This window comes from Brachyhypopomus gauderio, chromosome 9 (genome assembly GCF_052324685.1).
Source record: "Brachyhypopomus gauderio isolate BG-103 chromosome 9, BGAUD_0.2, whole genome shotgun sequence".
In the NCBI taxonomy this organism is placed as follows: Eukaryota; Metazoa; Chordata; class Actinopteri; order Gymnotiformes; family Hypopomidae; genus Brachyhypopomus; species Brachyhypopomus gauderio.
Genome location: NC_135219.1, coordinates 6,764,908 through 6,777,074, shown reverse-complemented (window position 1 = coordinate 6,777,074; position 12,167 = coordinate 6,764,908). Strand labels below are relative to the sequence as shown.

The following is a 12,167-nucleotide window of genomic DNA, read 5'->3' as shown; positions in this document are numbered from 1 at the left end:
TGAATCCCATTTGACACAAATAGCCTTCATTCTTCGAAGTTTAATTTTATTACAATAATAAAATAATCTCTGTGTACAAATTTCCTTCTGAAAACCTCTAGTCCTATAATACATTTTATTCTAAAAAGTACATTTTCTGAAACGAATGCTACATCACACGCCGTAGAGTCGTTCAGGATGCCCATGAATATGCAGTGTCTCAGAATGGGCTACTTTTCACTTAGGCTGCGTTCAGATAGCGGTGGTGCTTTTCAGTGGCAGCAGGTTTTAAGTCTTTTGCGTCGACACGTGTGTCCCTTCCTACAGCAGCTATGGGTTTTGCGGCAAACCTAACTAACATAGCATGATCATCGGTTTCAAGAGCAGCACAGGAATGATTGAATGCCAACAGCGTTTCCCCACTTTTCAATACCGAGAATCGGTGCGTGGAGTTCGATATAATTCATTTCGTTTCACTTATGATAATGGATTGGAGATTCTTTATTTCGTAATCTAAAACGTGGCGTTTTAAAATTCCAGTACATCTTTTTACTCATTCCTCTTTAGCAGCAAGGCACCTGAACCTGGCCAAGACCATGGATCCGCCAGCGAATTCAGAAAAATCTCATCTTATTAACGAAAAAAATGCTAAAATGTATTCCTTAAAACTAAAAAGGTAAATATATACTTTTTTCTGGACTAACAATTATACTTTTTAACTGTATAGGCATCAATGATTGAAAATGTGCTGGGGAGTGAGTAGCCTTTGGAAAATCTTTGTAACTGCAAAATATAAAAAACAAATTACGTGTTAAATTATAACAGTTTCATCGTCGTCATCATCATCATCATCATCTTCTTCTTTTTCTTCTTCTTCTTCTTCTTCTTCTTATTATTATTATTGTTGTTGTTGTTGTTGTTGTTGTTGTTGTAACTTACGTAAGGTATATTCAACCAGTCTATTTTATTGTTTAGCATATTATTTAGCTAATATTTATGCATGTATATATAATCCTGTACTGATTTAACAAAAGGCTGGAGTATTTTCGCTCGAGGCAAGCACTGACATCTAATTTTAATAGCTTTAAGTGGTAATGATACAAACAAAGCTTTAAACTTGACTGAGGCTACAGTCAGGTGAACTATAAACGTTGGCGCAGTACAGGCTACCGTTTCTTCCATGGTCTGTGCACACATTGCAGTATGAACCCATTAAGCAAGACGCGTGTGTTTGTGATGCCCTGTGTGAACACACAATTCGTTTCCATGCCTCACTTGATTTTGGACACTGCTTGACGAATGACCTCGGGGAATTTCGATGAGCACACGCCTGAAAACCTATTAAAGCTTATTACGTGATCAGAAAAGTCTGCTCCAGATCGTACGGCAGCCTCTCGTGTTAAATGCTTGCACAATTATTTCTTTCTATCGTTTTTGCAATATAATTAGATATCCCCCAAAACATAAAAATACAAAAACAAGAACAATAGTCATTAGACGTTATTTTATGGAATTTGCTGTAGTGTAATATGTAAAATAAAGCACATAGCCAAAGTGTTTAGAACTGCCGCAATATGTAATTGAACTTTCAGCACCACGGACAGACACCCGAGATGCAGTCGGTTTTTCGACCCCTTTCATAACCATGCACAGATTAGCAGCACAACAGAAGAATGAATAAAAGTTATATGAAACTGATCAGTTGACATCGATGACATGATAAACGAATCCAAATTTTCAGCGGTCTAATGATAAATGCAATTATCATTATGCGTCGATCAAGCTCAATAAATGAATGAGCAAATGTAAGCAAATTCATTTCCACGCCTCACTTTATTTTGGACATGACAAATAGGTTCAGGAAACTTGGACGGGTTCCCCGGGGCAATTCTCATTCGGGCTAAACAATATATCCGAGTAACATTCGCAGATCATAGCTATACCCAAATTCCAAACAACAGTTTAAACCAAATTAGCTATTTGGTGATTTAGAATAGACCCTACAGAAGGAAATGCGGTAAAAGCATTAATAGTTTAATCTGTATATTGTAATTTTTGACATTTCTATACTTTCTGTACTTATTATTCTATACGTTTAATGTTATGTTCGACGTTTTATATGAATTATTGTCTTCGTTGCGTTGAAATGAAACTAAAGAAAACACATGGTATGAAAGTATCGTTAATGCCCGTGAGAGACGAACTCTAATTCTTAGATTTTTTAAAGAACTAGGGATGAGTTCTTGCACAGGAAATAAAGAAATGCTTGATTATAGTTTATTACGAAACTGTAAATAACGAACCGTATTTAACTACTCAAAGACTGTAATGTTAGAATCTGTCTAACATTATTTTCTCTATATAAAAACTATTATTATATGGACGTTAACTACGGACAAGTTATCATTAATGTAAGAATTCTGTTTATTGAAATCGGTCAAAAGGATATAATAGTCACCGTATAATATTCTTCACCATTTATTCTGGGCCATCATGACTCGTCTTGATGCGTTCTTCAAAAGACAATACCCTAAAAAGCATATTAGTACAATGAAATCTGAATTGAAATGAAAAGAGTGAAATCTTAGTGATGTAGCCTACACACACACACACACACACACACACACACACACACAGGCCAGGATGGATACAGGATGGATGGATTCGTTTGTGGCTATTTCCTGTTAATGTTAATCGTTGTACTCGATATCATCCCGCTATATGCTACAGTTACAAGAGTTATCACATCGAAGTTACAAGGAGGGGTTACTCTTATGTTACAGAGCATCTGAACCTGCTAGTATGGTACCATGTTTATATGAGGTTAGCTGAACGACAGCTTGTTTTCGTTGCAATATAATTGCGAAAATCGCAATGATTTCTTATAGGCCCGGGCCTATTTGCTGTTCACTATGGAAACTTAGTGACACTGATAAAACATGCATATTTCTTAGTTTATATTCAGAACGTATTTAAAAACGAAATAGATATATATACTACAAGATTATCAGCAAAACAAAATGGGCTGCTTATTATATATTTAGTAAATTGCCCTTGAAACGTTTCAGCGGGATCGCTCAAATCTCATGACGTGTAGCTGGTGACGTACTGCTTCACGGGTTATCGTTCAGAGATACAGTTCTGAATCATGATGTTGGAATATGCATATTATCTTGCGGTCATATTTAAGAATGTGCTCTATAAGGATTTGATTGAGAGCAGCTGAAAGCAAGCACGTGTCCATAAATTCAAGACTTTTGTAACACTTCCATATGCAGTTTGGAATTGCAACAGAAGGACTCACTGTCTCAACCAGTCCATTTTGCCTCATTAGAGGCCTAGAGCATATAAACATATGGGTGGGTGTTTGTACATTTGGGAACCCATGTCAAACAGTTTTCTGACCGTGACCTATGGAAATATTTTATTTTATAATATTTATACAAAATGTGCCAAAAATAGCTCCTACATGGTTAAAGCCACAGCAATTCAATAAATCATGCAAGGCCTGCACACCTAATGTTCAGTCAGCCTGAATAATTCTGTAATTTAGATTTCTGCAATATCTTCATCTTGTAGAAAATACCTTATAGATCTTTCTTCTGTGAGGATGTCACAAACACATATAAAAATGCACAATATATCATCTTATTTTCATTTTATCGTGTTTTTTTAATTTGTCTTTTACTTATTAGTCTTGGGGTTAAAGCATGCTGTATTCTTACCAGCATGGACGTAATTTTGATTTCAAAAGTGGGGGGGACATGGATTCGTCGCTATTTAAATATTTGGTTTTAACCGTAAAAACTGGGGGGGACCAAAACCGGCTTTTGAAAAAGTGGGGGGGACATGTCCCCCCCGTCCCCCCCCCCCAAAATTACGTCCGTGCTTACCAGAGTGCTTCCAACAATGCTTTCACAATAAAGTTGAGGCTTGCATTGAGGTGATGAATGAAATTCACTCTTGCAGTTAACTAAGTACTGAATTCACATGTATGGTCACAAGATTAAAGGCGTGGGGGGAAAGGGTGTGTTTGGATGTGGGTGTATGTGAGTGGAGGGAGACCTAGTGGATCACGCGTGTCGTTCCCAGTAGGGTGATTAAACAGACGCTGCATGTTCCACTTGACTGCTTCCTTTCAGGCCATGAGGGCAGGGGGATGGTGTGTGTGTGTGTGTGTGTGTGTGTGTGTGTGTGTGAGGAGGGTTTGCAAGCTAGGGGTTTGGCGAACCGCTTATCTCTGCTGAGCCATGATTGAACTTTTCCACGCCATTAGCCTCATCAAAGCTTCTGTACCATCAACACGGGCACAGCAGATAAAGGGTCCAAATAACATAATCAACAGCTACCACCCGAGCTGATTGACTCCCACTGAGATACGAGCCCCCAGAACATGAGAATAGTCTGGCCATGGTGTTCTCACGGACAATATCATTCAGACATGATCTTTTGGGTGCGTTGTGATAACCTCATCTGATGCATTACACTTTAGATAAATGTAACAACTGACATTGGGATCTAAGCTTTTAGTTTTATTTTATATTTCCTGCCTGAGTTACATGAAATGTTTCATAGACCAGTGAGGGCTGGGATCATTTTCACGCAGCAAATTTAATTGAAAAAATAATCTGAGCCTTCTAATATATTCTCTTCTTCTGCAGTGAATTTCCTGGTTCTAAAGACAGCTATCCCGGTCTGCCTTTTGAGAATGGAGACTCCACTGGGGCCATTGAGTTGAAGAGACCTGTTGCAGCCCACTGTCATGGAAATAAAGCAGTGTTTGAAGAGAACCGTGAAAAGCTTGTAGCTAAGAAAAAGCTGTATGTTGCCTCCATAGTCTGCCTGGTCTTCATGATTGGAGAAGTCATTGGTAAGAGCCAAAACCTTCAAAAAGAAGGGCTGGGGAAAATCACAAATAGATGCTTCCAACATATTTGCTTATATGCTCATGCAAACCCTCGCTGGTAACATCTTCTACATTACAGTTTTTAGAGATGCTCTATTTTTGTTTGAAAGCTATATGGTGGAAAGACACTGCATTAGTACCTCCACTTAGTAGGACAGGGCTAGATCACTTGAGCAAATAATGCTATAGAATGCCCTCAAAATTATACAAAGATACACATTGTTCCTTTTGGAGAAGAAGACATGCACTTATTAGTGGTTGAGAGAGCTGCAATGCTGCTGTCCCCTGGACTAGCATCTGCTGATGCCTGTTGGCTCCAGGCGACTCTGCTGAGAAAGTGCAAATTGTAAAAGTCGCAATGGTAATACACTAAAGCAAGGATGTAGTTTATTCCGTCCCACGAGTGCCCGTTCCTTGACACCAGATGCAAGTGTTATTATACTAGCAGCTGGAATGGTCGAGTGTTTGACTTCACTATGGCAGGAAGTGTGAAGATATCGTCGGTTGTCTAGTCACATAAGGACATATTGTCCAGGCCCCTGTGTCCTCAGGCAACTGCAACAAACTTTCAAATGTCTTTTAAACAGCTGTGCTATGCAGAGTGATGCATCACTAGAGTAGTGCATCACTAAAAAGACATTTGTATGGGTCATATTCTTTTGTGCAGCTCTGAAAATGCTATGGAAGTTCAGCATTGTGAAGTTCATACCTCTTTCCCCCCTTCCTCATACACATTACCTGATTACATTGCCAGATTAATCATAATTAGACCTCATGTACCCAGAAGTCTCCATTCACTGTTCCAGCCTCTCCGGCTCTCCAGTCCACAGGCAGTGCAAGGTGCTTAGGGCTTGTACAGAAGTCATGAACAATGGCCAATGGAACAATGAACAGTGTATTGTAGTGCACATGAAGGTGACCAAAGGTGACCTGGAGGAACAGTGGTTCTTAAAAAGGGCCAGTAGGGAATCAGAAGTTCAAACGTTGCCTCAAACTGAGTGGTTGTGGCAGCCCATTATATTTCACTGGCCTTTAACGATTTATTCAGATATGACTTGTGTCTTTTAATGGAAACAGTCTGCTTTGATCAAGGAAAAGGCTATCTTGACAACACAAATCAAATGAATTAGAATTTTATAATTTTACATTGCTGTATTGACTCCAGAACCATAGCCAGCCAATGCATCTATTAAATTGAGCATCTACTGTACCATAGTGTCAGGGCTGGCTCGGATGCCGTGCCGTCCACGTCCGCTAGGGGCACCCGAACCAGTCCTAGACTCCAGCAGCGCAATCAGCAATGATCTGTCTCACCTGTTGCCATGGCTTCATAAGGAAGCGTTTGGAGACAGATCATTGCTGATTCGTTTTGGTCTCATGCCGTCTCGTACTCAGCCTTCTCTCTCTTGTCTCGCTCCTAAGGTGTCTCGCCACCTTACTCTTGCTTTTTCTAGCCCTCTCTTGTCTCTATCTTTTACCTTTACTTATTCCTACCTCCTGCGCCACGTCTGGCCCATCTCAAGTTTTCCACCAACATTATCTCTTCCTGTCAGTTACTCTTTTGTTTTTGGGAAGGGTTTTTGTTTTGTTGCGGCGTACGCCTCTGGCCAGCCACTTCCCCTGGGTTCCTTAGTTCGTTTTACGCGTTGACTTTTTCCGCGTTCTTTCAGTTACCTTTATTTTCCTACCGTGTCTTCACGGTTTTAGTATTGCATTTCTACGCGTTGAGTTTTCCGCGTCCTGGTGAGTTTCGTTTTACTTCTGAGTGTATGCGGAGTGGTATTCTGTTGTGTTTTCTGTTTGTTCGCGCGTGTCTATGTGATAAGCACTTCTCCCTATTTGTTCCTAACGGCATTTGGGTTCTATTCTCCCTTCGTTTTCTTACGCGTGTGTACCGGTCTGTACACCCCGCGTTACACATAGTGTAGTGAAACTACTATGCCATATTAATATCACTGCTGCAAAAAATCTACACTACCATGTTGTAAGCCATTTTGTTTATTGTAAACCATTGTTAAAGTTAAATTTTTAAACAGGGTTAAATGTTTAATTCTTGATGTATATAAACATATGTACTTCATTTATTAACATATAAACATATGTACTTAATTAGTAGTTATAAAACATATTCCATGTGTCAATATATTGTAGTGTATGGTTTGGCTTTATCTGTATGTCCTGCAGGCGGCTACCTTGCCCACAGCCTGGCCATCATGACAGATGCTGCTCATCTGCTCACAGACTTCGGCAGCATGATGGTCAGCATCTTCTCTCTGTGGATATCCTCCAGACCTCCCACAAAGATCATGAACTTCGGTTGGCACAGATCAGGTGAATGTCTTGATAACCATTCTTGACATCTCTCTGAATGAACAAGATGACACTAGTAACAGTAAAGTGACACTTAGGTAACACTAAGGTCTGCTCCAGCAATCAGTGTGAATCTCACCCAAGTCTCCGAGGTTCCTGTTGTGCCCATCTACATAACTGCATTCGTTTGTAAAGATCATTCAATGTATAAATGCTGTGAGCACATTTTATGTTATTGTGTTGTATTCACAGAAATTTTGGGAGCATTGATATCCGTAATGTCCATCTGGATAGTTACTGGGGTGTTGGTGTACCTTGCCATTGAGAGGATCGTAAAGAATGATTATGAGATCGAGGGTCGTGTGATGCTCCTCACCTCAGGCTGTGCTGTTGTGGTCAACATCATGTGAGTAGAAAAGACTGTATTTGCATGAGTCTATCTGAATGAGAGTTCGAAGGGTAGCGAGTAACTGTGAAGAGCTCAAATGTTTACCTAGAGGGAATGCTGATGGGTTCTGTGATTGGTGGTTGTAATTGCACTTGGTGGTTCTGATTGGTTCTGATTGTTTTGTAGAATGGCATACATCCTTCACCACTCCACTACCCTCCATGGTCATGGCTCAGGCTATCACAAGATCGATGAAAACGGGATGAGTCCCGTAGGCCATGGCCACTCCCACAGCCTCCTGGGTAACCATGGAAACACCAGTGTCAGGGCAGCATTCATCCATGTTTTGGGTGACCTCTTACAGAGCTTTGGAGTGATGGTGGCAGCCATCATAATCTATTTTCGGGTAATTTTAGGAATATATATTTTCACAATTTACTGTAGAGTAATCTGCTTTAATTATGCAAATATAAATGTCCATCACAGAGTAAAACTAAATTTATATATAATACACTTTTGTCCTTCTATAGAAGCAGCAAAAAGTGTTTTCATGTGTTTCTAAGAGCCTTTTACACGAAAGGACTATTTCTCACCCGTTTATGGTCTGATGCAGCATGACAGAGTGTATAGAATGTGATGTGCCTGCATTCTCCACATAGCCTCTGGTGTCTTCTGTTCTTCCAGCCTGAATACAAAGTGGCTGACCCCATATGCACGTTCCTCTTCTCTGTGTTTGTCCTGGGGACCACGATCACCATCCTGGCTGATGTGTTCCGCATCCTCATGGAAGGTAAATCAAATGCATTCATCTCAGAATCGGACCTGTGCCAGTGGCAGACTGTTTGATGAAAGGACCAGAGTGATACCAGATTCTTAAATTATAGTAAAGTGCAGAATGCATGACAGAATGGAAGGTTGTTATGGAGAAGCAGAATGAAATGGAAATTCCTCTCTCGGAAATATTTTATTCTGCATGTTTACTTCTTTTTTCTAGTCTTGTCATCATGTGATTTGTCTTCAGGGGCACCCAAAGGAATTGAATTCAACTCGGTGAAGGAGGTGTTGCTGTCCCTGAAGGCTGTGAAGGCCATGCATAGTCTGCATTTATGGGCCCTAACCATTGGCCAGACCCTGCTTTCTGTCCACGTGGCAGTTGGTGAGACAATTCACTTCCACAGATTTGTTTTATTGCATGTACTTCAACTACAGTATATGGGAGATTTAAAATAGCTAAAATATTAAAATCCAATAGGTAATACTAACAATGTGGCCAACTGATGCTAACAGTAATGATTCAAGTGCTAACAATTTCCCTAGTACATCTATCACTTCACTGACATCACTTAGTATTCATAATTTCATTCACTTCATTTTACTGTTTATGAGTAAAAATGTGTTTCTGTCCATCTCAGATGAAAATGCAGATCCTCATAATGTACTACAAGAAGCCACAGAGCTCCTGCAGACCAAGTTTGGCTTTTACAGCACCACCATCCAGGTAGAGCCCTACTGTGAAGATATGGCCTACTGTACCCTGTGTCAGGACCCTATGGACTAACGTTACCATGCAAACCCAGTGCAGAAGGTTGTCCTGGAAGCCGCCTGTCCAAAATATATGTTCATATTTCTAAATGCTCTTCTGGGAGTCCAGCCAGATATGGAAAAACTGTGCAAATGCATTAGTGATGCACCATTTAGTCAAACACTATTTAAAATGTGTGAGAAACCACATTGCGTTAGAAGTTGTTTGCCTCACACACTGCTAAACAGAAACTGAGTGAAACGTAACTTGCTTAAGGCTTTGCTGGTATTGTAATTCAGTTGTGACTTGCCAGAATTCGCTTCACTGACACACATTATAGAAGAAGTGTACTGTAATTGCCTGCCTGTGGGATCGGAGGGTAAAAGATGGGTATCGATGTGACTACAGTGAAAACAATTAAGGCTGGGTCTACTTAACTGACCTCTCCCTGTACCAGGTCTGTTCAGCCTGTCAGTGAGAAAATCTGCATTTCATTGTCAAGCTTAAACCAAACTGATATGAATACAGAATTAGTCCAAGATCTCTATATTGCCTTAGTGTGAGATGGTACATTACCTTTAAAAAAGACACTATTTGAAGTTGATTAATACAAGTACCCTCAATTATCTCCATGTAGCTGGCTTGTTAAAAAAAATCCCCATTATTTTATTTTAGTTTTAGTCTTAAGAATTGTTATCTGAGCCAAGAAGACCAATGGAATGAGATAGAGATAACTGCAAGTGATGAAATCTTAGGAATGTGTGTTACATTGGTCATCAGTCACAAAGCTTTCTCGCTTGGTGCAGTACGCAGTGGTTGTTTCTGAAGCTTCCCTCCTAATCTAGCCCAGTGGAATTATCAATCTGCACTATCAACCTATGGGGCATAGACAAATTCATGCTAATACTGACATATGGAGGCTAATATGGTCACACCTACTGCACAAGATGTTTTGATTCTCTTTGCCACTACACTGCCACAATGTCCAGTAGTTGTAACATTCCAATGGGTGGCCCAGTGCTACCACGGCCCTTTAATACTCATTAATAATACTCCTTATTAATACTCCTTATGGGTCGCACCAAAAAGGCCAGTGTTGCTAATAACAGAGAGAACCCAGTAAACATAAGTGAGACCATTCTAACTGGTCCAGCAATTGTAACATTTCTTACTTACTGTTGAATAAACAACAACCTTTTTAGCAACACTAGTATTTTTTTTGCATATGAAGACAAATAAGATCTTTTGTTATTAATAAATAATGCAACATCACTACAAACTGTCTTAGGAACACAAATGTATTATAAACATCTTGTAGGTGTACGATAAGAGGCTATAGGCCATTTATTGCAATGAACAGTTGTCCTCCATCTATGCATCAGCAGTCAGTTTCTGGCCACAGGAGCGCTGGTGACTTTGTGGGAGACAGACCACTGTCAACCCAGCAGTAACACTGACGTGTGGAGTAAGTCCAGCTTCACTGCTCTGACTACTACACTCATACCAGTGCAACACCTGTTCGTATTATTGCCACTGCTGTGTTGAAAAGCATGTGCCATGCAATTAATCCTTTAAGCAGTAGTCCTGTGGTTGGTGATGAATGGGGCAAGTTCTGTAGTGAGCTGGGGCTGGGCTACAGCTAAACACACTAAAATGCATAAGATAGCAGATAGCAGACCTAATAAAGTGGCCAATGAGTGCAGATTCAAGGTGTGATGTCAAGTTGCATGAGATGGTCCTAAAATCATGTTAGGGAGATCCTAAAAAAAATACAACGCAGGAGTTTCAGTAAAATTAAGTCAATACTCTTTGCTCAGCTGAAAATATTTGCATTTTTAATGTGTATCACCGTCATTCACCAGCTTCAACTTTATGCAAATGGAGAACGCACAATAACTACCATCTCTGACTGACGTCGCAGATGGTCACCATGTAACCGCTGTGTTCACGGCCTGCTTTTGATGTTTTGATGAAATGTTGTTGTGGTCTGCACTGTAAAACTGCAAGAGGAGTATCCACATTCACTTGGTTAGCGAGGCGACGTGCATGGGTGCTTTGTGAGCGCTTTTCTGTCATGCCTAAAAAGACTGCCAATCATCTTTATCAAAGTAAGGACCTCACTGTCCTTTGAAATGCCATCATTAAAGTCTATATTTTGTCATTTTGATAAAATGCATATATTTTAAATGTATATATTTGAAACAATGAAGCCATGATGAATAAACAATGATGGATGGACCAACACATAAGTTAGTATATTTTTGATAATATGTGTCGGTAGGTGTACATGAGGATATGAGCTAAAGTGCAGAGCAGGACGTCTGTTATTGTATGCAGATGCTGACTGAAGTTTTCCTAAGTTTCAGTAATATAATTGCAGTATTGGAAAGCTAAATCAGTTATTTTCCATTAAAAACGTTTAAATGAAACCAAACTAGATCAGTATACTTGCAGTCAATGTGCACTTCCACCAAAACAGAGGGCCAGGGGGAAAACCTGTCATCTTAATTCAACAACAATATTGATTGGCACAATACTTGTGGATGTGGAATATCTTTAAGTTGCTAATGTAGTTTCAGAGTGTAAATGATATTGTAATTCTGCTCAAATGAATGGAAAAATGGCAGTGAACTCAGTACAGGGGGCTTTACTGTAGCAGCAGCTCCAGGGATGTACAATCATCACTCATGCTTCTGATGTGTTGTATTTCTGTGCAAGAATTCAGTGTACTGTGATAATTGTACATTTTCTATATAATTATTTTGTGTGCCAAGACTTTGTGAAAGTGTATATAAATTTGCTTACTGTATAAACAAAGTTGTCCACAGTATTTAATCCACTGTATAAATGTTTTATGGTTGTACAATATGTAATAACATGAAATCACTAGTCTATTGGACATTTATTACATTGAGTTTTTTGTAACCTGCAATAAAAACAGGTGAACTGGTCATTATCATTCATGAAAACATTATTTTGTCCCAGGACCGTGTAAAATTACATTACTCTCAAAAGAAGAGACACTTCTCAACTGTTAGCGAACAAGCTCATTTCCATCTGCT

General features: G+C 39.6%; 1 protein-coding gene across 2 annotated transcripts; it reads left to right on the top strand.

Annotated features, from left to right (window-relative positions):
• Positions 1-252: 252 nt before the first annotated feature.
• On the top strand, positions 253-12,056 carry slc30a2 (solute carrier family 30 member 2). Of its 2 annotated transcripts, none has more exons than XM_077016717.1 (9): positions 253-421; positions 550-655; positions 4,641-4,849; positions 7,070-7,216; positions 7,448-7,601; positions 7,770-7,989; positions 8,268-8,373; positions 8,605-8,739; positions 8,996-12,056. In XM_077016717.1, exons 1-9 carry the CDS (start codon positions 382-384, stop codon positions 9,139-9,141), a joined length of 1,263 nt encoding a protein of 420 aa, XP_076872832.1. In that variant the 5' UTR covers positions 253-381; the 3' UTR covers positions 9,142-12,056. The 2 variants fall into 2 exon arrangements, with proteins under 2 accessions (XP_076872832.1, XP_076872831.1); XM_077016716.1 differs by having other exon boundaries at positions 547-655.
• The last annotated feature ends 111 nt before the right edge of the window (positions 12,057-12,167 follow it).

Excerpts from the sequence above, each read along its gene's own strand:
- slc30a2 (XM_077016716.1), top strand. The coding sequence starts at position 382 with ATGCCAACAGCGTTTCCCCACTTTTCAATACCGAGAATCG. Across the intron at positions 656-4,640 it reads TATTCCTTAAAACTAAAAAG|TGAATTTCCTGGTTCTAAAG; the intron begins GTAAATATATAC and ends CTTCTTCTGCAG. Across the intron at positions 7,602-7,769 it reads GCTGTTGTGGTCAACATCAT|AATGGCATACATCCTTCACC; the intron begins GTGAGTAGAAAA and ends ATTGTTTTGTAG.